The sequence below is a fragment of the Terrapene carolina genome, unplaced genomic scaffold (assembly GCF_002925995.2).
Source record: "Terrapene carolina triunguis isolate 2854851 unplaced genomic scaffold, T_m_triunguis-2.0 Scaffold130, whole genome shotgun sequence".
In the NCBI taxonomy this organism is placed as follows: Eukaryota; Metazoa; Chordata; order Testudines; family Emydidae; genus Terrapene; species Terrapene triunguis.
The window spans coordinates 35824746-35850730 of NW_020664481.1; the positions used below are offsets into that span (position 1 = coordinate 35824746).

The 25985-nt window shown below is 39.6% G+C and overlaps 1 protein-coding gene across 1 annotated transcript in view; it reads right to left on the reverse strand.

Annotated features, from left to right (window-relative positions):
• Positions 1 to 23877, reverse strand: part of TSHZ3 (teashirt zinc finger homeobox 3) — a 67264-nt gene extending 43387 nt beyond the window's left edge. The window contains exon 1 of the mRNA XM_024199737.3: positions 23794 to 23877. Coding sequence (XP_024055505.2) covers positions 23794 to 23833 — 40 coding nt within the window. The 5' untranslated portion in view covers positions 23834 to 23877. The remainder of the gene's footprint in view (positions 1 to 23793) is intronic.
• Positions 23878 to 25985: the final 2108 nt, after the last annotated feature.

Genomic DNA, 25985 nt, shown 5'->3' on the forward strand with positions numbered 1-25985 from the left:
TTCTGACACTTAGGGGAGCACCTTTTATGTGAGGAACTTAAAAGAGCTTTACATATGTCAAATCAATTAAGCATCAATGGCAATGTGAAGTACAGTACGCATAGTAATCAGTATGGGTCTGATTCTGCCAATGTTGCTCATATTAAGTAATACCTTCACACCCAAGACAGTCCAACTGAAAGGTACTATTCAACATGGGTAAGGGCTGCAGAATTGATATGGTGTGACGTGATGTGGCAGGGAAGAAAACTCAAAAATCCTCCCCTTGTTCCCTCCTTTGACATCTAGACTACACTGTCTTCCTTATTCTCATGGACTAAAGGTAGGTAGATGTATCTGTACCATTCCCCTACCATCCACTAAGACAAGTCATTAACTGTCTTTTTCAAAAGCAGCCCAAAGCAATCTTTATGCTACTACACATTATTGTCACTTCATTTTATAACTTATTTGTTTTCATTTCTTCAATTTCTCTCTTGTGGGATTGAGTCCTTTGGTACGGTACTGACAGATGTGAGTGTTAGCAGTGCAAACTTTCTTCCTTGGCAGACAGAAATCAATGAAACAAAGACCACTTTACAGTAAATAATCAGAACAGAGTATGTAAGAGAAACAAATGATACAAATAGTTGAGTGTCTAAAGAATGAATATGTGTGTGTGTTCAAAGCCACAAATGTGTTTTATGGATCATCCAAAATGAGTGCTGATTAAACCTTTATTCTGTGCAACATTATCATATGTTTTTATCCATGCCACATAGTTTTTTTTCCCTGTAACATATTTTAGGAATGTTTTAAAGAGTTTTCAAACATTTTATTGGGACTATTTCTTGCAACCCTCCACCTGTAACATGGCCTGAGATATCATGAGTCTAAGTATATCCAGGCTCAGAGTAGGAGAAAATGCAAAAAAAACACCCTTCAAAAATTACATAATATAGCTTTCTACCGAAACAAATGTTAAGTCTAATTTATTAGTCCTCTTCAAGGATAGAATCAAGTGCTGAGAGCCTCTCCTTTCCAGTAGTATAAAACTCCTGTCTCTTTCCCTACAAGAATGTAAAATTACATACTTTAAAGCTATGATACTTTTGTAGTTAAAAACACCATTTCTGGCCCAGAATTGTTTTTTTGCCATGTCCTGGACCTCAAATAGGTATAATTTAGGGGGAAATTCCATGCTAAGGGGGAAAAGGAAGGAAATTTCCCTGACAAGTTGTTATAAAATGACAGCTGTTTGAAGCTGTTCAGGGGTTAGAATGTTAGAACAACTCCCAGGGAGACAGCAGACAATGGATTATAGGTACTTAATAAATTACACAGGCATGTGATAAAGAAGTTATCACATAGATATCACAACCACATCTGCATACACTCTATCTCTGTGTATACACAGATAGCTAGCTCTATAAAAAAAATAATCACACATTCGGTACAGAAGAGGAGAATTGCCATTTGTAAATTTCCCAAGCAACTGTATTTGACAGGATAGGACCAAATCCTGCTCACTGTAGTCCATGGGTAAAGTCCCACTTAAGTCAGCGAGGTGAGTCTTGAATAAGGACTGTAAGATTTGGCCACAAAATGTACAGTTGATTGAGTAAACTAACCAATTACTTAAAGAATATCACCTTTATATTTCCTGACATTGTCTAGAAGTATTAGAATATGCCATATTTAATTTATAAATATACATTTAATGTATTAAAATGTCATTTATGATTTTCTGCATATATCTAAAAAAGATTGTATCCATACATGTCTGAAGGATGTTGATTCCCTTATTGTTTGACTTGATACATATTTATATTTGATTAAAATATAGTAATTAAAAAAAACTTGAAGACAAATTTTAAACTGAGATTATACATAGAATAACTACTGACATGAATGGGAGCCACATGCACAAAGATTCAAGACCAAAATTTGGCCCATTTTTACCTAGCTTCCTCAATCTCCAGTTTAGGATATGAGTAATTGCAACAACTGTAACATTAGCTATTTTGGCTTTCCTTAGACTTGTTTCTCCTTTACTTCCTCTCAAAGAGCTTTCAGAAGTGTTTTTTTTTTTCTTGTTTGTTTTTGTTTTAATTTAGAAACATCCTTCTTTGATTGTAAAAAGAGTATTTCTCTCTGCAGCTGCTTTACCTCCACTACAGTTTTTGGTTTTAAAAACTTGCAAAACAAGCTATTTCCCTGAGCAGCTGTCCCTGCCTGACGTGCAAGTTCCTTACCCTAAAGAGTTCAATGTCTGCCAAATGACTAATTGTGGGGGAGATACTTTCAATGATGTGAAAGGTTACACATATATGTGAAAGCAAGAAAATACTAAGTTAAATCATAAACGCTGCCTTTAATGATCATCACTGACATGTCATTGTTCATCTTCAAAATTTTACATGTAAACATTAATCCTCACAGTACCGCGGTGAGGTACTGTAATTACCTCCACTTTACAGATGGGAAACTGAGGCACAGAACGATTTTGCGACTTGCCTGTGACACCACAGAGAACTCAGGAATTCCTAGCTCCCAATCTTGTGCTCAGATCCCTAAACCACATTTCGCTCCTAAACCCAGAGTCACACGTAGTCCCCTAAAGATATCAAAACCGGTATCGTCACACTGGACACAAGACCTTAGAAGTACCATTACTTTAAGCCCTGCTTCCAACAATAAGCTCTGCAGTTGCAAGTTTCACAGGCACATAGGGTTGGCTCTGATTCAAGCTACCTTGTGCAGCACATAGAATCAAATCCCTTCAGTGCTCCGGTATAATGGAATGGATGCATACCGAAGCTGTATTTTGCAAATGCCCTTGATTTTGTGGGTTAAAGACAAACCTTTAATATTATTTGAATGAAATTTTTTTGATTCCATTTATTTTCCCTCATGATAACAACAGTAAAAAGGAAAGCGAAAAGTGACTGACATGTTGTGTGATCCTAGTCTCATTTGGACATGACATACAAACAGACCCATTAACATTTAGCTGAAAATTCTAAACATACTGGAAATTCGTATTATTAATAGCACAATGATATTCTGGGTGTTCATAACATGAAATGTGTTTATGATGTATTTGGGGTACATTTTCATATCAGGGTCTATGGAAGTGAAAGTAGCTTAGGAAAGATTTACATTCCTGTTTAGAGAGAAATATATATTATATGGTATATTAGTATGTATTCTTTGCATACTCTGCATCATAAGCTATTACAATGTATGCTGGAATCATCATTAGTACAGTATAGGATCTGCAGTACAGTATAGTATCCTGCAACCAGTCTATGCAGAGAGCTCTCCTTGAATTCAACATAAATGCCAGATGTGAAGCAGCTCCAGGAGTGGGCCAATGGTCCAAATTCAGAGGTGATACATGAAGAAATCTCACTTGGGCTAACGTACACTTTATTCCAACAGCATTTACATCAGGTTACTTAAATTCCCTTAGACCATGGTCCCCCCCTCCCTCCTCAGATGCAGCTTAGATTCCTGAATTTGGCCCTGTGTTTGCAAGTTTTGGATCCATACAAACAAAAACATAGGAATTTGTTTGCATAATCATTTTTACTATGTATGCAGTACAGCTTTATTTCAGCTTCAAAATATCAGCTATTTTATTTCAGTGGTTTTGTCTGTGGAATGGTTACCTGCAAAAATTCATTTTAAAATAGATTAAAAACAAGACCATGTTAAAAACCAAAGTCTAAAAATTAAAAACTTTTTTGTGTGAATTTGCAACTTAAGAAATATTTAAAATAAACACACAAAACTTACAAATACTGCTATGCTAAGCCAAACAACGTGACATTTCAAATACTAGAGAACTATACAACTGAATCACAAACATCTCCAAAAAGGATTTTATAACGGAATTGCTGACAGACCAGGGATGCTGTAAGGAGCCATGGTTATAACAAAGCTTTAAGGAAAATATATATTTAAAATATTCTCATGTCATATAATTTGTGATTTTTGGTTCACTGTCAAATTAATAAGAGCATCTTTTTTATTTTTCATAGCTTGTAATAGCTTATTCATCTTTTTCTGGTTTTGTCACTGATATTTCATGTCTGCCTTGATCTTATTTTTAATCTAATTTACATACATACAAGCACCAAAAGACAATCATGATAATAATAATACACAGTGTTGTATGGCTAAAATGTGACTTGAAACTTCAAGACTGCAGCTGTAATTGATGCTCTGTCTTTGCTTGCTGTGTTTTGTCATAATGAACAGAATTAAAAACCCTGATGAAGATGCATTTTCAGAAAATGTCATTTATGTACACAGATATTAAAAAAATACAAATAGTTTTAGGACACCTATCTTGTTGCTGTGTTACCCACCACACTGCTCCCAAATATATCAAGTACAGAGCATCCAGAACACAACTACCTATGAGACTGGGAGCTGTACCTGGTCTGTCCAGATGTTCTATTGATTTTAATAGAATGTCCATTTTAAATAGCAATGCAGGAGAATCCATGGGGGAAAAGCAAACTGCAGAAAAATTACAAATGAACTTGGGTGCTTTTGCTGAACTCCATTTCTAAAAGAAATATGAGAAGTAACCTTGACATCTATAAAACTATACCCTTCCTTTCATTTTCTCCAGAAATAGTAAGAAGGCAAAGAGCATGTTTCCATACAAAGAATGTATAAAATCACTGATTCAGCACAAAATTATCTTCATATGATAAGAACATCTGTAGTGTTCCAATGCTACAGTCTAAACACTGGGCAACAGGCCTTGCTCCTTCACTTCTCAGTGATAATGTGTGATATGTGCCTCCTGACAATACCATCATTATAAACTTTATTATTACATTTGGTATTTCATGGTACGTCTGGCAACAGATTACTGAGATACAGCACAGTATATAGTGCTCCCACACATTTCAGGGCAATTTGCTGAATTCCAGTATAACCTAACTACTTAATGTTTCTGGAATGTGTAAACACTATTAACTGCTAAAAACCCTGTATCAACATTTCAGAAATAACCATTAAATAAGTTGGCTGCTAACAGTTAAGGGAGAATTTGATTTATTGAATAAAGTATTGTCACGGGATGAAAAATCAAGATCAAATTTTTAGGGAGACTTGACATATTACCTATACCCCGTGTAATTTTGTGCTAAAACATTAAGGATGAAGAGTGCATTTTTGGAATAGAATCAATCGCCAAATTTGCACAATGCCATTATCTATCAAGATAGATTCCTGATTGTGATAATACTTTCAATTTATAAACTAATACAATAAAATTACTGATATTAATAAAACTTCCTTGACACCAGATTACTAATTGCATAGCCACTGTGAAACAAATTATAATTGTAAACCTGATAGAATGCCAACATGGAAAATGCTATGTCCTGACTCATTAGCAACATACATCTCGCCAGAAAAAAGGACTGCTAAGCACATAGGGGCATATTTTCAAACGTAGTTATGCACCTAAAAATGCAGGTAGACACGTAGGGGGATTTTCAAAAGAACCCAGGCACCTGATGTAGGTACCTAGACATTCTGAAAATCCCAGTAGGCGCCCCTCTGCATCTTCAGATGTCCAAATACTTTAAAAAACTGGCCCCTAGATAATACAGTGATGGGCACTCTACAAATCCCACAGGTAGACAGTATGTAAGACAAAGTTTAAAAATATTCTCTATCTTGTGATCTTTTCCAGCCTCATTCCTAGAGTTGAGACTATGGGCCTGATCCAAAGTCATTGGAGTCAGTGAAAGGCTCCTATGGACTTCAAATGGGCTTTGGCTTGGGTCTTGTAAGAGAAGCCAACAATGGTACTAATTCCCTCTCTATTTACTCCCAGTGATAGCCAACAGCAGCACTGCTGACTTCAAACCCCTGCCTCTAGCAACAAGCAGCGAACTTGTTCTGTGTACTGGCTAAATATGAAAAAATCCCCCCCCCCCAAAACAAACAAAAACAAAACCCCTATTTCTTAATTCACAACAGCAATAAGGATATTCAGGGCGGTCCCAACAATAACACCCAAGTTTATTTTGACCCATATCTGGCTAATGTTAGTCCATATCACTTAAAATATTAACTCTTTATGATCCATGGCCCTACTATGCTTGGGGCTTTGTTGACTAATGTAAATCTAATATTTTCTACAGTGATAGGGCATGTAGTTCACATAAGCAATTCTCAAACAGCAGCCCACTGAGTACTTGCTGGTGGGTCTGCAGAGAGCCAGACTGTCACATGATATTGGCTCTCTGCCTACTATTACTTTCCCAGGTAAGCAATTGCTGCAAATGCAACAGGAATGACACAGTATTGCGAATAGGAGAGTCAGGTACTCCTGAGACAACCTCTCGATTAAGTTGTGTTCCACACAGAATAGATTTATATAAGAACACATGGTTGAGACAAGTTCCTCAGGATGGGAAGCTTGCCCTTTTAATGCCTGTAAAGCAGCGGTTCTCAAACTGTGGGTCGGGACCCCCAAGTGGGTCACGACCATTTTAATGGGGTCGCCAGGGCTAGCTTAGACTTGCTGGGGCCCAGGGCTGAAGCCCAAGCCCCACCACCTGGGCCAAAGCCAAAGCCTGAGGGCTTTTTTACAGGCCCCCTGCCTAGGGCTGAAGCCCTTGGACTTCAGCTTAGGCTCCCCAGCCCAGAATGGTGGGGCTCGAGCTTTGCTCCCCCTCTTCTTCCCCCCCTCCTCCCCCCACACACACACAAGGGCAGCGGGGCTCGGGCAGGCTTCGGTCCTGTGTTGTGTAGTAATTTTTGTTGTCAGAAGGGGGTTGCGGTACAATGAATTTTGAGAACCCCTGCTGTAAAGCATTGTGTACATCAATGGTGATATGGACTATAGTAATCATTACTTATACATGGTCTTACGCATTAAAGATCCTGTAAGAATTTTTTTGTTGAACACATGCTACAAGCCTTGGGGTGCTCAAGAGGTAAATTAATTATTATTATGTATTTACTTATTTGTATTGTGGACCCCACTGAGCTAGGCATTGTTCAAACACAGGACAAAAATGCAGTCCAGTACCAATGGGATTAAGCAATGCAACCCAACTATACTTTGTATGAAGAGTCCAACTACACACTTTTGAACTTTGCTAGTAGGCAGAACTATGGTTCTGTCCTGCATTTTTAACAATTTTTATCAATAATCAGTAAATTTATCTCACAAAATTCTTCTGCCATCTACAAATAAAAAGTTCTTGACTCTACACTGATGCAAACAAGTACATTTTTGTTAGTTGAAAACTACTACCATTGAACATATCAAGTAATGAAAGATGTTTTCCTCTGAGAGATGTTAAATACTTAGCTTCTTTCACAAGGAATGAGTATACAAGTTTCAAAACGACAATAACTTTGTTTTGTAATTTAGTTATTGCTTAATCATAAAGACCAGACTGAGGTTTTGAGTCACACAAATTTGTGTTGCACACTCCTAAGAACAAGAATGTGCTGTAAAATTTTATCTTCTTTTCCTTCACACAGCTGATTGTAAGCTTGTCCTACTGCTTATTCAGCTGGCCATCACAATAGGAAATGCAGTCACATAGTAAGATTTCACTACTTCTAGACTATTTTATAGAGAAAGCACACTAACTAATATAGATAGGAACGATTTTATTGCAGGCCCCGGGGGGGGGGGAGGGGGGAAAACAGGGTATGCTGGGTAAATTTCACCATATAAAAACCATTCACACTCTCTCCCTGCTGTTTCAGATTCTATTTCCTACTACTTTTCAAATACTTTGAATAAAAAAGTTAAAACGAGTCAGAACCAGTTAGTCCACACTTGGTTTATCTTTATGTCTCTCTAGCCTATCCATAATGTAACCAATACTGGACGATTATGCACAAATTATCTAACTAATTAAATTAGTATAGTGATTGCAAAGTGCTTTTGGATTAGCGAGATCTGACAGGACGGAAAGCAAGTTGTGTGTTTAAAAATAAACAATTGTTTTAAGGGCTGATGAGTGAATAAGGCTGATATATGGATTCAAATAATTTATATTTTAGGGACCTAATAGTCGGCTATTAAGGCCCTTAAATATCAGCCTATTTTCTCCTCCAAGGCTCTAGGCTTCTCTTCTCACAAGACCCTCCCACCCAGACTCTGACACCTCTGCTCTCCACAAAAGTCTCTTTTGCACCACCCTATCTTGAAGTCTACATGGGGTTGGGGGAGCCACCTGGTGGCTTAAAACTATTCCATTATTCTGTGGCTTCAAGGCCATCTGGCTTTCTCCCTGGATCTTCAGGTTGCATGAGGTGGCTGTCTTCCACCTAGTACAGCAGACCCACTGCCTTTCACACCCATCATTCCAGAAACAGTGTCCCAGAAAGCCTCTGCTGGAGACACCCCATTTCATAGAAATGAGGCAGGAAATTCTCCTGTCTGCAGCAGACTGAGCCTGGAGTACGAATGTTGCTCCAGTCTCTCTTGTGCAATAGCTAAGGAAATTACTCAGGGAAGCCTAGACATTTCCCAAACTCCAAGTGCAGTCAGCAGAGGTTTTCTTCACCACGCTGTTGACAAACTGCAGCGTGAACAGAAATATTCCTGCATCACTGAAGAATCTTTCAGGATTGGGAGACTGTGAACCTAACAAGCAGCCTCGTGAGGATTTGAGATGGAGTGGCAACCAAGATAGAGAGAAGTGAAAAGAGACAGACAGCCTTGAAGGAGTGGAATGAAAGGGGTATCATTCTTCACTATCAGAAGTTTTCCAAGGTAAAGAGAGACACTGTGGTCTTTAAGGAAGAGAGAGTGTTCTGAAGAGAGTGGAGAAAGCACTGGGCCTCAGGTAATGAAGGGTCAGAGGTGGAAGAATATTCAACAGATAAATATAATGCAAGAGACTGGTATATGACTTGTATATGCCTTATTCAGTTTAGCCATGCACAGTATATAATTCAACCAAGCACACTATGTGTATTTCTTCTAGATATTTTTCCATATATATCAATGAACATTCAGTAGCTCTAACTGGGACACCACATTTTGCTCAGCACAAAGTGAGTTAAATTCTTTATTTATATTGATGTTTATTACACGCTCCTTCTTATGCCCTTTCACTGGCTAAAAAACCCCACAGCCATCAACAATTACACTAAGCCTCTAAAGTCTGATTGTCTCTTCATCTGTAAAGTTGTTAAATGTTTGATGCACTTTTTCCAACTTTTAAATCCTAACAAAGAAACAAATTAACTCTGTCTCCTGCAAGGCTTAGTTGCTTGTTTATTTTACTTTCCCCAAAAAGCTTTCTTCTTCTGAATACATAAGGTGCTAGAGGGTGTGGTCTGAAGTCAGGAAAATAATTTCCAAAAGCCCAACTATTTTACATGTGAATCATTAGCTATTGAGAATGGGAATAACTATTTTGCCTTATTTCAAGAACATGCAATATTTCATGAGAATATTAGCCAACATCCTTAGGGAAAAGAATATAGAAAAATTCAGGGAGCAAAGACTGATCTAATTTCCTTCTATAAGCAGAAAGGAGAGTAGACTATCATGGGAAAGTACTTTTGCCTATAATCCGCTAAGAAATCACAACCAGACTAAACAGTAGGTGCCTGTTTTCCAATATGCAGCCATCTATCCATATGTCTCTTATTCAACACTATATTGAAGTTGGCACTATATCCCTCCACCGGGGGGGAATTTGAACTTTGCCACGGATCCCTATCATTAAATAAAACTCTAATCAGCAAACACTACAAAGATATTACTGAGATGTTGGTACATAAGGGGAAAAATTAAAATTTGAATAAAGGGGAAAAGAGTTTTATGACAATTACAGATTGCTTCACATAGTGATAAAGTTCTCATGTTTAAATAATGCACCAAAACATGCTACAAATAGCATTATATATATCACATATAAATCCATTTGCCTACCACACTCACAGCCAACCCTGTGTTTAGGACGGTAATGAAAGAATAATGTGTCCAACTAAAATGAAAGTACATGGGTAAAAAAAAAAAAAATGTAATTATCCAACTTGGAATTCATGTGCCAGAAAACATCCCAACACTAGGAAAAAGTATGATTGTATTTTTAATGACAAGCAGCACTAACTTTTGTTGTATGTCACGTTCATGATACATCTCAAACCAGTTCTAACACAGATACTGCAATGGTTCAACATATTTTAGTGTGACACTTGTACACACTTTTGGTGAACATTTTCTTTCCTGAGGATCCAATAACTAGAACGGTTAACTGAAGTTACAGGTTTCTTCAAGTCATCCAAGTTAGCTTCAGCTTGAGCTTCCTACCACCAGTGCTGGAAATATTACAATGCTGAATAGGCATTGTAGCCTATATTCAGATGGAACCCTGTCGTGAGCTTGTTTTCGTGTTTTTTGTTTTTAGTGGTGTTCTATTTTCCATTTAAACACTGGACCTGTGTCAAGTGAAACTGGGTGTGAGATACAGACCATGCACAATTAGGAGAAGAGCTGCATCGGTGAGACTATTTTTGCCTCCTGCATTAGCTCAGGTTGAACTCAAGGAGTTACATTTCTAGCACAGTGTGCCAGGATTGAGATGTGTAATAATAATATATAGGATCATGCCCCATTATTTTTAACTCCCAAGATTGGTAAAAGCAGTTAACTGCTTAGATCCCTGCATACCATTCAGATAATTGACCCCAACATGTAGAAAATTAAAAGGGTCCTTTTATTCTCCTGACTCCTAAGACTTGAGGTTCTTTTCCAATTTTAGAAGCCCTGCTAGTCTGTGGAAGGACTGTGGAAAACAAGTATAGTATCCAAAAACAAAAGAGAGAGAGAAAGTGGTTGTCAGTTCTGTTTTAATGCTTACTAAATATTAAACTCTAATAATCCAACCTTCATATTTAAACTCCACTACTTTTCACATTTCTCAAAAACAGATTTCCTGGGCTCTAAACATTTGGCAATATATGTGCAGTGGGCAAAGTACTATTTCTTGGATAACATATGTATACTATGTATAATAAAACTGTATTCCTGTCTAATACCTGTGGCTTACAGTATTAGGCCTACAAGCTTCCGGCCTTTTGTCTATTACAGTGTTCAATAAATGATTCCTTGACTTACAGACTGAACACAATATGAGCTTTTCCCAACTTCTTTGTGAATACCAGGTCAACGACCCCTTTACATTTTAAAACACAAGCAGTAGGTACCTATGAATATTTGTGTTGGGGCAAACTATTCTGAGACTACTTTTGTAGCATCTGAGTACCTCTGCACATTAGATTTCTTGACACTGCTTTTTACTATGCTGGTTAAAGAACAATGGTAATATTAGAAGATCTGGTTTGGAAAGGACCTCAGGAGAGAACCTCTTGCTCCAGAAGCTGATTGAAAATGATAAAGTTATTGCCTGGACACCTTTCCCACTGGTTGAGTGAAGTGCAATGTTGCAGACTTGTTGAGGTTTGCTTGCCTACCTGATGGCAGAACTAGTGTAACCATGATAGTCACTATGAGGGATAGCGTATGAGACAATACACTGCAAAGGTAGCCCAAAATGAAAATGCTGGATGAAAGCTTTAGGACCTCTACCTGGAGAGAGACTAACAGTATGCTCTAGTCACTGCCAGTGAAGATAGTAATGCTGTAAGAAGCTTAGTGCATGCGTGCAGGAGATTTGTGACAGAAAGTTAGAACTCCATGTCAAGCCTTTCATGCAAACAATAAATATTACTTCTGCTCATAATCAGACTTTTCTCCAGCATCGTCTTTGAATGTTGAACCTTTTTCAATTAATTAAAAACTATGCACTGCAGAGTGCATATTTTATCAGCCCTCAGCTGCTTAAGTGTCTAGAAAAGACCAGGCAGTTTTTCTTTTTCCAGGCAACCCAGAGCAAGTACTTGCAAGGGTCATATCTTTTTAATTATCTTTTCTCTCTTTGATTAATTATTCCGTCTGACAATAGCGTGTTTCTAATGCTATTCACCTGCCTTTGATGATTGACAACTTTTCTGTCTGATTCAAAGCAAACAGCTGCTGCCATGATTGCCTAGCAACCAGGATGTGATGGATGAGCCCCAAAGATGGATGGCTGCAATAAATCATGTCTCCAGCTATAAAACTGAAAAAAGGGATAAGAATAAAAGCGAACAAAAAACAAAACAAGGTTTCTCCCCATGAGTGCACTCAGCTCCTTACCAATTACACCTGAAATGGACTTTGTGTCTATTAATAGCAAAGTTTTCTAATCAGTAAGAATGCAGTGATGCCATTTGTATCAAGGTGTGTTTACAATTGTTCCAGCAAATTGGCACTTGTACTTCAATTACCTACTATGTCGCACAAGTGCAAGGGTAGGAGATCAAAGTTTTTCCTTCTTCTGTAGAAAGCTCTATAGAAAACAATATTTTTTTATAGTTTCTGTAATACTGGATTTTAATGAAGTGTATAAATCTGACTCTTCCTTATTGTTGGCTGCTGAGAAACAATACCAAAAGTAAAATGAAAGGGATTTGTGGAAGGAATAATAAACAACAGATCTCTGCTAAACTTTGTTTAAAAAACTTACACAAAGTTAGTGATCATTTTATGAAATGCATGTCATCGTGCTATATATTGTTTATTAGATGTTGTTATAACTCTTTCCTACTAAAAAAGCTTTTTGCAATCAAGAAAAAAGTTCATTTGACTCAACAATGATTCAAAAATATTATCTACCTCTACAAACTAACGTAAGCTAAAACTGATTTATTTTAATGAAAAGCTATTGTAGTCTAACTTTTCCTACCATCATTTTTATTTAATTTCTACAGTATGTGCCATACAAGAAATATTAAATTCAATTAGCAAACTCAAATAAAGTCATACTTGGCACTGATCTTGAACCGCTTGCCCCAAATGCTTGTGCATGAATGCATGATTATTTTAGGATTCTATTTTACTCATTTCTGAAACTGCATTACATTGTTGCACTAAGTACACATTTCATGATAGTCACTGCCTACAGTTCCAAGTGACTCAAGACCTAATTGCTCATACAAGGCTGCATCCTTAATTCTTCCAGCAGGTGGGGGTGTCCTGGTACTAGCAGAAGTACTTCAAAAAAAGTAAGTGCTTACCCTGGCTAAGCATATAGAAAAACCAGCCAGCCTAGGTACCAAGCATCTGGAGGTAAACTCTACAGTTTAAAGACTCCCTGAAATGGGTGGAGAAGGCGAATGGAAGTGAAAATTGTAAACACTGAAATAATTATTTTACTAGAACATGGCTTTCTTCACGGTTGTAGTATCAAAATGTAGCCAGTCAGTGAAAGGAAGTTGGATTGTGTTAATCTTTTCACATGCATATTTTAAAGCATATTTTTATACTAGACCTGACAATGTCAGACAATGTTTTACTTTAGCAGCTACAGTCCTGTTTATATTTTCATGTTATGTACAGTATGTAGCTGTGTTCATGCAAAAGCTTGCCTGTATCCTTGCAATAAGCCATAGATTTGTCTATGTTATTATAATTATTAAATTTATCCCATTGAAGCGCTCTCTCTCGCTCGCTCTCTCTCTCTCTCTCTCACACACACACACACACACAAACCCAGCCCCTAAAACAACTGTAAGGCACTCCTATAATGACCAGCTAGTATCTGGTAACAAACAATGAGAAAGCAAAGCCATCAATCAAAACGTGCACATCGAGGCCTCCACTCTGTCCCAGCTCATCCAGCTCTCAAGTTACAGCTTTACACGGCAAGTCTAAATAATATTCAAAATGATAAATGGCACTATAAGCCTGATATCCATCATCAATCTTTTTTTAAGGAACATCCATCTTCAATAATGCACGTTTGAATCATGTGAAACTGAGAGCTCCCAGATTCATTTACACAACCCCCAGCAAACTGGTGCTGCTTGAATGATACGTGTCAGCCAGTTTCTCCCAACTGCCAAACTAAAGAAAGAAAGGAAAAAAAAAAGAGAGAGAGAGAAATGGGGGTGGAGGGGAAGAGGGGGAATAAAAGCTTAAGAGGTTTGAACAACAGGACTTAGCAAATAATATGAAAGAACATAACCTCTTCAGTCACTCTGCTAATCTACCCCACCTCTCACCACACACACATACACTTTCTCTGTCTTCCTGTCTCTTTCTCTCTCCCCAAATCAGCACTACTGTTGTAGCCATGCTTTACTGAGGGGAAAAGACAGCACTGCATGAAACTATGCTGTCCCCATACACACACACACACACACCCCTCCCTCGCTGTCTGGCAGGGACCATTTGATAAATGACACATGTCATTCTGTCAGGAGGAAAGGGTGGGTCAGTGATATATGGCTCTGCTGAAAAGGAAATCGACTGTTTGGCATGGTGCGGCTATTCTCCACCAGGATTTAGTTTCAGAACTCTAAAATGAAATCTACGATGTTTCAAGTGCATGGTTAGGGCAGGCTGACGTGCGGCCCAAGGAGCTTTTTTTTTTCCATCCTCTCTCTGCCCTTCAGATTTCAAAAAACTGTTCCACTGACTGGAAACTGCAAAAGAACATACATCTATCAAAGTCTTCAATAGTTATGATCCATGATAAAATTTAAATAGGTTGAGGTTTCTATTTTTATTTATTACTGGGGGGGGAAATGGCACGCAGGCTTGACACAAAAGCAAGATAAAAATTAGCATGTTTGAAGTAATCGTCCCACAGCTTGACATCTGCATAGTAAATTTTAAAGGAAAAAAATGTGTCAGGCAGGCTTGAGCTGCTCCCTCCCTCCCCCCCTCTTTCATTAGCTCACTGGCAGGGTGGCACTTCTGAACCTCATTACTGCAAGAGGATTTATGAAGCTGAACCCAATGGCAAAGAAAAGGCATCTGTCAATAATTGTAGGGAGCTGCACTCACAGCTTTGAAATCTCATTAAGTATGCAGTTATCAGGCATAAAGATCAAAAACATTACTCAACTCCGACAGAATCTTATGGAGGAACATTAATTAGCAACAGGCCTACAGTACAAAAAAAAAAAAAAAAAAACAGACTTCCTCTCACACCTGCCCAACCCACAAACCAAAAGAAACACTCCCCCTCCCTTCAGAAAAAAATAATTCCCAGCATCTGAGACTGATCAAGTACATGAAACAAGAGAGAGAAAAAAAATTCAGTTGAGACAGTCTTGGCGGTGAAGAGAGAAAAGGAAGAAGCTGTCAAAGTTGAGAAGGATGTCAGCACTGGCCCTGATTACAAGGGCCTATACAGTTCCCAGGCCTTTTATCATCCCTGCCATCAAAAACAGACTCTGTGTCACAGATGGATGACTGATGGCTGCCAGTCTTGAACAGCCTCGCCAAGCCTCAGGAGGCCCCTGCTGAGATCTGGCCCTCCAGCAACAGGCTTGACCTAGCAGGAAAAGGACTTCAGGCACAGAGCCCAGTCCCAGAAATACTCAAAAACAGCACCCTGCTCTATGCTGTTCTCCCTTTAGAACAATTCAGTAAGAGGTTGGTTTGGGATTGTTTGTTCAGCTTACAGAAGTTAAACGTAATACCTCTTCTCCCCTCTACACAAAGACTATGTATTATTTGAAAATAACACTGGGGGGGGATATTTTTTCACTCTACATTAACTGTATTTTTCTACTTTTCTTTATAGTTCACATTCTAAGCCTGATTTGTATACTCAATTGCTTAGAAAACAGGATAGTAAAATATGACTGGGTTGGGGAGAGACCTACAAGCATGTAGACAAAAACCAAGTGATCTTTGCAGCATTAAGTATGAGTGCAACTAATTAAGAACTATGACCACATCAACATTTCTGTTTTAGTAATATCCCACTGCTTATCCCACTTTACATCTTTTCCCCCATTTCCTCCCTATCAAAAAACTGTTTGCAAACAATCATTCAAAGCTACTTCTAAAAAAAAGAAAAAAAGTCATCCCCACTTGGGCCTATACCCACAAAAGTTCCGCTCTTGTTACTTGCTAAGCTTCATACATTTTATATTTCCCATAATTCTGCACTACAAGTATTCAATTGATAACTACTCTGTTTCTGTTATTTACTATGTATTTCATTTTAATACAACATACAAATTTGTCTCTTATTTCATGAGATATACAGTGATATTTACATCACTGGCAGCATCTGTAAAGATTAGCTTCTTAACTAACTATATTTTTAATGGATTACACACAACTGGCTGAGATTCTCCACCAGTCAGAGACTTTCCCATTTCCAAAATCCATTCATTTAAAAATTAATGTCATTTAAATAAAAGTGTCATCTTTGACAAAATAAGGAACAGGAAGTTTAGCTTTAAACAAGATTTTTTAAAAAGAATTTTACTTAGAGTGTTACAATAAGGTGTTTATATTTTATCATATGCTTACCATATTACTTTTATTATGTGTAGCATCAAAGTGATTATAGCAATTACATCTAACAGAATTAATTATAGAACATCCCATCATTCCTGAATACATAATGCATTAGAGGTAAGCCAAAGAAAGAAAACATCTTGATTGTAGTAACTATTGTTGGAATAAATTTCTCCCCAAGCATAAAGGCAAAACTGAAGTCAAAAATTTAAGAAACAAAGGGGCAATAGATGTTTAAAATATTAACTACTCACATGTGCTTGTAAAATCAAGTATATTTTTAAAATAGAGATACTGGCCTGTTTAAAGCTGAACTGGCACAAATAACCATATAAAATCCATTAAAGATTTTTTATCACAAAAAATGGAAACTAGCCAATTCACCTAACAAATGTGTTAGTACATAAAGACAAGAGTGTGTGGGTGAAAGAGTTACAAGCCTTTACGTATGCAAAATAAATTCACTCAAAGCTTCATTAATATTAATTTAAATTCAAAACCCATTTACATTAAATTGTTCATTAAAAATTGCCTATTTTATGCAACATGCATTCCACAAAGAACACATAAGAAACTGAAACACAGGGCTCAATTTAATGATAGAAATGAAATATCAAAAGTAAATGAATTTCAGTCATTCCAAACGTATAATAAAACAGCTCTTTCTTCTACATAAACTTGTTAAGTTTGGCGGGAGTTTGGTAGAGGGGCATGAAAATTGTATTACTTTCCCCCACTAGAAGCTTATGGAGGTGCCCTTTTGACCTCTCTACCTTAAGATAGCCTTACTAAAACAAGAATTATTCATGGCCAGCACATAACAACCACCTCCACAAAAATGTTTGTTTATTGTGAATGTGCTTAATTATGTGAAAGATCGGAAGTTTACTCTAAACAATGTCAAATTTACTCTAACCACTTTAAAAAAAAACCTAATATGAAAAGAAGGGGAGTTGAGTGGTAACGTGGGTTGGGAATGGAGAGTTCTTCATTTGGTGAACTCCCATGCCAACAAATGTAGTGAACTTACCCGATTCCCAAACAGCTGTTCTGGATGAAGAAAAGAGAGTCATAATTAATAACACGTGTCCTGACATTATGAATTAATAATTTATAATTAAGCACAAACGCAAAGTTAGATTATTCTTGAAGAGACACACCTTTACTGTCTCAGCAAACAAGATAATGGCAAAAAGCTTTCAGGTATTCTATGACCTTTTGGTGATTGTTTTTTCCCGGAGTATATACCACTGATTGTTTTCTGGAAATCTTTATGATTACAATAAAAAGTGTTTAAATTCTGTAGACTATTAAATACTGATGGACTATCTGTTGGCTAAAAAATGTCTTTCAGTGGTACAATTGGGAAAATTATGGGGAAGAAGACTTATATTTTTTTATTATAACAATCCCTTTATCTGAACCATTACAGTTTTTTCATGTAAATGGTCATAAACAAGTTCAAGCACTTATAATGTTCTATTCTGCACTATTATTCTTAAAAAACTACAATGCATTCTGCTCATGGATGATGGCTTGAATCCTTTGAACCAATTTTTGATGTAATTTATTAGTAATGCTGAAATCAAGGAAAAACTAACTGAATACATGTTTCCAGTTTTCATGCTTTAGGTAATGACACACAAAAAAGGAACACATCCATTGTTTAGTGGGATTTTTAAAATTAATTTAATGACTAACTGCAAATGCTGGAAACTAGAATTAATCTGTCTGGATAAAAAAAGGCTTACAGACATTTAAATGCATGTATCGGGACACTTTATCAACCTAACATAAAATTGTCATCTTATCTTATTATATGACTATTTTATGCATGTGTCAAAGAATTTAAAAATGAATGCCTGTCTATTCAGTCTAATTACAACTGCATATTATCTGTCTGGATGTACCAGTCCATATCATTGTTACTAAATACAATATATTGTATTCACCTTTCGTTTTTAACTTCAAGCACATAAACCACAATTTGGGGTGTAACTGAAAAAAAAAATCCCACACTTGAAGACCTGAGTATCATTTACTAAACAGCACATCTCAAGTAATTTACAGATAACACAGGATTGCGCTAGATGTATGTTATTTTCAGTACTATATACACACACACACACACACACGCACGCACGCACACACACATGCACCCCTACTTTGCAATATAGCATTTTAGGCATTTTTACAGTTGATCTAGTAGTTGTGTCACGAAATGGGGCTGTATTCAAATTTACCAGACTGTATGTGGATGACCTGAGAAACAGTCAAGACATTGGATTAAAATCTAGACTACTGTATGGTAAGGCTAGCTAGTTACAAGGTTTGTACAGAAAGCTACTTGTGAGACTACTTTACGCTATGGTTAATGATTTCTTTTCACTCACTCATTTATCACTACATGTATATGTAATCATGTACACAACACACTTTAAAATTTACCATGCACTTCACCCTGAAGGTGATCTTTGTGATCTTTTCTATACTCTAGTTTACACTAATCCTGAAAACAGCATTGACAAAAAGGAACCACTCTAATCCTGCTAACTCACCCTAGCTTCACTGCATTTCCCATAACCCTGCAGCAGTCACAATTCATTCTAATCACTTTACAAAACAATCTTTAGTAAAAAGAGGAAAAATGCAGACTTGTGAGCCAATTTAAGAAATAACTGCTGATACATCAGTTATTGACTATTTCACTCCTGCTCATGATAGCGCTCAAGGCAAAACTGAGAACAAAATGACAACATCAACCGCACGCAATAAACTGTGGCCCAGGAGAGCACTGAAGCCCTAATTGACAGCTGTCAAGCTAATGGGAGCAATGGCAGCTGATTCTCGAAAATTCTGTTTTCCAGCAGGATATTCAGTGGAATCTATCAGGCCTTTTTACATTTATGCCCCGTTTTCTTTTTGCATTGTTCCTCACACTTTGCAGAAAAAAAGCAGAGGACAGCCATAACTAATCATTTTGTCAGCTTGCTGCTAGGAAGAATCTCTGTCCAACAGAAAAATATGTGGCAGGTTTGGAGGCAAATAACATACCAAGGGCTGACACTGCAAGTACCTTTATAGGTAGTCTACTTTATCGCTACATTTACTTTTTGGGGTATGTATGTAGTTGCCAGGCATTTATGTAGCTTCAAGCAATTCCCATGAATTAGGAAATGTGTTCAACTTCCTGAACTCATATCTGCATGTCTAGAATTTTGTCTAAAGACCTATGTGTTATCTCTCAACAGAATTTTTGTTATACACTTTTGGCCTGATTTTCAAAGCTGCTGAGAACCCACAAACACCACTGAATTCAATGGAAACTAGAGATGCTCAGCACCTTTGAAAATTAATCTATCAGTTATATTAAAGTGTTCATGTTGATGGTATGTGCCTCTTCAGAATGTAAGCACTAAGGTTGGGTTTAGAGAGCTAAATAGAGCAGAGAAAGTTTGTGGATTATTTCTACTGTTTAGAACACATTTTAGTAGAAAAAATATCATGGCCCCAAGTTCTATAAGAGGTTTCAAATGCAGCATTATTGTCTGGGCCTGAAACCAGTAATTGTTTCATTCAATACAAAAACGTAAATGAGTTTCCAACAAATCATTACAGTTTCCAGTCCTTTTAAAGAGCGAGAATAGAATGCATAGAGAATGTGTATTAAGTCTTTTCAGTCAATGAGAACTAAACCACATTGTCTTGATCTTTTAAATAAATGTGTTTGCAAAAAAAAAAAAAAAAAAAGCTATAATTTAAAGATAGATAATTATTGTTTGCATGAACCAGACTAGCCTCCATTAGTATAGTATTGCTTAGCTCTTCTAGACAGTAGCCTTTAACTAATAAGTGTTTTTCTCCCTTCTAACTTAAATGGCAAAAGTCACTGGAACAGGAACTGTAATTTAGATCTTTCCCTTGCATTAACAAGTGTAGTTAAAAACTATGATCCTCTGACATTTCCCCCCTAATTTATCCATGATATTCATCTGTCTTAAAGCAAACAAACTGAAATTTTCATTTTTATAGATTCTTGATTCTTAGAGACAGCTTTAGTCTTCTACAGTGTGGTGTTAACACTTGGGCTAGACATAAAGAATTTGTGCACCTGTCTGTTATGTCTGCAAGCTCTGTGCTGCTGAGAGTTCTTTGTTGTTGTTATTCTACTCCAGACCATTAAAAGGGCCCTAATTCCTATGACATGATTATCCAGGTACCAAAGCCCATTTGTCACCTGCAGCAGAAAATTGAGTTAATGCACAACTAAAGGCAACCAGGACTGTGTAATATCAACTTGATTACATCAAACTAGCTGCAAACCTAATTCTGCTGGATGACACTGCGTGGAGCTTGTCATCTCCAATCATTAAAGCTGTCAGGAATCCATCAGGTTTACAGCTAATTAGGTGAACACTAATGAAGCTGGCAAAACAACTTTTCTTTTTTTATGGCTGAGCGGACCTTTCAGTTTGGAGAGAAAAAAAATCTCGAGTATTCTCAAGGTTGCTGGGGACTGGATTTCCTGAATTACCAATCAGCAGACATCTTTAATTCCCCCCATCCTCCCAGTCCTTTTATTTATTTATTTATTTTTGGTCTACCGGTACAAAGCAATCAATTTGTCATCACTCTCAGTATGCCACAAAAGCAGTCATGAACCTTATAACTTGCAGCTGTGAAGCCAAAAAGAAGGGAAAAAATGAGAAGTTTCTTGTGCCTCATAATAATAAAAAAATAAAAAAAAAAACCTCACACAGCTCACTTATTTATCTTCATGCACTTATCAACAGCATAAATGTTTTGGTGTTTTTTCCCCCACTCTTCTTAAATAAGTAGCCCTTCAGTCATTCTACATCCCTCATATCCATTAGGCAGAGGCATTTTGATAAAGTAAAGCCAAAGCTAGTGTATGGGAAAGAATGAAAGCACTCACTCTGCCAACTTCTGATTGACCATTAAGCTATTGATGAATGTGCCTGTCAGGAGAGAGACAATTAAATCAAATATGAAACAAAGTCGTTTTGACGGGTCATTTTGATAGAGCAAAACCATTCTTCCATCTCCTATTAGTCCTGCAGTCAAGTTTTTGTAATGAATATTTCTTAACTAACCTGCTATTTCTTAGCTGTTTTTAAAAATTGTAAAAAATACTTTTGGCTATGCTGCCAATAGGAAAAATAACATTTCCAAGCTGATTAATAAAACAGCATTTAGCAGGAGGCAATGATCATAATAATTACGTTTTATGTGGCAACCCAAAAGCTACAAATGTAAAGATTACATTTTTACTAAATGTAAAAGATATATCATACATCATGACTAGTTCACTTAAACCAAAAACAGAAAGACAGAGTACTTCAAAATGTGTGAGTTCACCAGGGAAAGATTCTCCTAGAGTCTTAAAGTCCAAACTATAGCTCACCTCTTTGAAGAATATACCCAACTTTTCTGAAAACCAAGTTCTTCAAAAACTGAATTACATTTACAGCCTAGACTTTTCAAATTATGTTGAAGGACAAAGTTTTGAACCCATTTTACAAGTATCATTATTTGATGGCACTAACCTGAAATTCAATATATTAAAGTGTATTATTTAAATAAAATGTTTGTTAGAGTATATTACTATTGCACTTTAAAACGTTCCAAACTTTCCAAATGTCAGTATGTAGACTAAGACTACAAAATCTACTGTGAACAAGTATAGTTTCTTCTATTACAAAAACAAGTATGTTAAACTTAAGTGTACACTTAAGGAGGTGAGGAAATGTACATACCGTTGTGTATATTTTATGTTATTCATTGTGTTGCTTGCTGCTTACTAAGTTCAAATCATGCCATTTTGAGAGCTTGACATATTTCTAAGTGCACTGGCAGATTTTTTAAAGCATTTCTTCTGACAATGCTCTCATAAGTAGCAGGATTACTTTATTTAAGTTTTAGTAGGGAACACTGAATGGACTAATTAAAAGTATTACTATAACCACTTGGCAAACTACTACATTCATGCATACATATGGGTCCCTCCTAAAGAATGCACCATGAGTGCTTCAGTCTACACTTAAATTATTGGTCCCCAAAATAGCTAACCCTTCCTAATGAAGAGAGAGACTATATCTCTATCCATTCAGTGTAAGTATCATCCATATCAAAATGCATGTCCATGTGATTATGTCACAAAACTAACCAAAAGTCCCTAAAGTTGCACTGACAGAGAGTTGACAGGCCATATATGATGTCACTGAGTCTGGCGTTACCATGGTAAGTGATTTATTGATGTTTATCGGGAATGAATAGATCAAAGGCAGCCAGATGACAGGCGATCAATCAGCCATCAAATCAAGGATGGCAACAGGCCAAGGAAACCTTTTTCCACCCCACATACCTCCATTATTGTAAAATAATGTTTTTATTGGGTTTTCCCCCACCCCTCCACCCACAATTTGGTCCTTCCAGAAAATGCTGCTCAAGTTTAAGAGGAGCTGACATTCAAGGCATAAAGAAACAGAACAAAATCCACAAGGGCAAAAGCCCAGAAAAGAATTTCTTTAAAGGAAAAGAAAAAGAGGGGTAATGCAAACCCAGCATCAAACATACTGGCTAGTTATCGGACAACACACCCTTTGCATTGGTTTCCTTTGCAGCTCCACAGTTTGGGCTCATAAATGAAAAAAATCAATAGGATTGGGAAAGAGGTTGCCAAAGAAAGTGACCAACTAGGCAGATCTGTTGGTCCAGTGGAGGTGTCTACAGTGCAGTACAAGGGGAAGAGGGAGAAAGATAAACTTGGATAAAGGAGTCTTGTCTATGGTTTGATCTTAAAGTAACATTGCAAGCCTGTAATATCATTCTGTGCCACTTACATACATACATACATAAATACATACATACACTAGCTGTTTACAAAGAAATTATCAATGTCTTTAACAAACTGCTTGTGAGTGTGTGAAAGAAGGGGATGGAGATTGTATAGGGAAGGAAGGGGAGAAAATCAAAGTGAGTGCCAAAGCAGGGATTGGAAATGAGCAACATTTACCTCTCTTTTCCTCCACCCCTATAGCCACACACATCTTTTCAACGTTCACCTCTATTATATCCCTCGTTTTCACAAAGTGTTGTCCCCAAAACAGAGGAATGGGAGGGGGGAAGGGAACAGGGGAGCTGGGAATAAACCAAAAGTAGGAAAAAAGACCATCATGCCCAATCTCCAGCCCCAAAGGGGGGGGGGGAAGCCACAGTGATGTGTCTGTCTGACCAAGTTTACTCTGCAAAATCCAAGGCGTGCAACGTGCAATCCCGGGGAGCGAGGCAGAAGGGAAGCTCAGCGCAAACCCAACTAGCTCTGCCCGCCGGAGAGCGGTTATGAAAGAGACAGAGGCGAAGCGAGAGAGGAGAGGGGAGAAACAAACCGCCGGGGAAGGCAGCTCTCGTACCTGCTGCGCGCCGGGGCGCTTGCTGCTTCCTCCTCGGCATGCTGAGCTCCTGCTGCCGCCGCGGGTGCCAGGAGGGGGTGGGCTGCCTCGGGGCGGGGGTGGGCAGAGTTGCTTCAGCCCCGGAGATCCGGTGAGCGGCTCCAGGCTCGGCGGGCGGGCTGGGGGGTGTTGCGGCTGTGCATGCGGCGGCGGCGGCACGCAGGGGGAGGCGGGCAGGCGGAGGGGGAAGTTTTGACAAATCGCCCCAGAGGCCGGCGGCGGGGAAGCCCCCCGACGAGGGGTGCGCGCAGAAGGGCCGGGGAGCGCCCGCCGTCCGCCCCGCCCAGCCCCGCACGCCCGGTGCCTGGCCGGGCTCGGAGATCACGGCATAAAGAAGGGGGGGTCGCTGGCAGGAGTCGGCAGAGCTTCAGGCTGCGCCCCTCGCTCCCTGGCTCCGGCTCCCGGCTCGGCGCTGGAGCGGCGGCGGCAACAGGCAAAGCTTGAAGGGAAACGAGATGATCGCAGTGTCACTCCAACTAGTCTGCGGAGCCGGAGCGGGAGCGGGGCACCGCGCTCCCCCCGGCCCGCGCCTTAACTCTTTGCGCGGCGCGCCGCAGGCGCCGCCAGAGGGACGGGCTGCGGGGGGGGGGGGGACCCCGAATCCCCTCCCCCCTCCGACAGCCGGGGGGGACCCCTCCTGGTGCCCACATGCTGGACACCTCCCAACTTTGCCAGCCATCGTCTAGGGGATCCACGCTGCCTCGAGCCAGGGACCCCCCCTCCCACCTTCCGAGGGTCCCCCACCACAGCCAGGGGACTCACTCCAGCCCAGCGTGTAACCCAGGGACTCCCCCACCCCTCCCCGAGGCCCTCACTTCTCCTCCCCCGCGAGGAGCCGGCTCCCTCCCTTGCCTGCCATAGCTGCCCCTTGCAGCCAGGGGCACCCATCTCCTGCCCCCGCTGCCAGGGCAAGGGACGCCCCCACAGCTGCCCACCCCGGCCCAGGAAGACGCCACCCGTCTCTGCCCGGTGAGCCCACATCTCAGCCCCCCCAGCCGTGCCACCCCCAGGCCCGCCGAGAGAAATGTGGTGACCCCACTGCTCCCATGTCAGCCCAGTTACGGAGGCTGTCGTGGAGCCCCGAGCTGGGGGCCCCAGTGCAATTGCCCCCTCCCCCAGCTACACCCACCTAAGCTCCGGAACCCTCTCTCCATAAAGGCCTGATGTGTCAGGGCAGGTCCGCTCCCTGCACGGTGACAGCAAATCAGTCATGGGGCGAGAGAGGAGCCAGACAGCCCGGCGTGGCTCCGGCAGGAGCAGCCCAGCTACCCGGCAGTGACACTGAGCAGCCCCGGGGGGGGGCGGGGGGGGGAGGACACAGGACCCTCTCAGGGCGTAGTGGTGCTTTGGGGATCTTTTTGCTTTGCTTTTTAAACAAACTCCCCCACCCCCTTTCCGGGCAGCCTGGAGCATTGTTTGATCCTCCCTCCCCGGTGCATTTAAAAAATACAACACAGCAACAACCCACCCACTCCTTCCTTCCTCCCTCCTCGTCCCCTCCCTCCTTCCCAACTTACCAGCGTGCCCCGGGTCTGGGGAGCTGGCCGGCTGCTGCTGCCGCAGCAAACGCACCTCCAGCGCCCCGGCTTGCACAGCGCACACCTTGCTGGAGCCCAAGCAGCGAGCAACTCCACTTTGCACCTCTCCGTCTGTCTGTGCACGTCTCGCGAAGTAGCTCCGGCTGGAGGCTCGGGGAGGTGGTAATGCTGCCTAGGTTTCTATTCTTTCAATCTTTGCCGTGCCCCGAGACGCCTTCGCTGGGGAGACTGGGCAGCACTTGCTTGCAAAAATTCCCCCTCCGGCCACACACACTCACTCACAAACTCTCCTTTGAAGATTACTTTTTTGGGGGTGGGGGGAGGTCCAAGTTCATTGGTGAAATCCTGGGTTTAGCGAGCGCTGGCGAATCGATGCGGTGTGAGTTTGATTGTGTATTCCTGGGTTGCAATAATGTACATCAGAAAAGAGGGGATGGACTCTAACGGTGTTTCAAGTGCTTTACGAACATGGATCAGAAGCGATTGCCAAACACCTTCGCGGCTGCCAATTTCACTCCCCCCTCCTTTCTTTGTGTGGCTGATAGATATTTAATGACAGCTACAGCAAATCACAGACAATCGTCTTAGTCCCAAGATGCCTTCTTTACTTAGGAG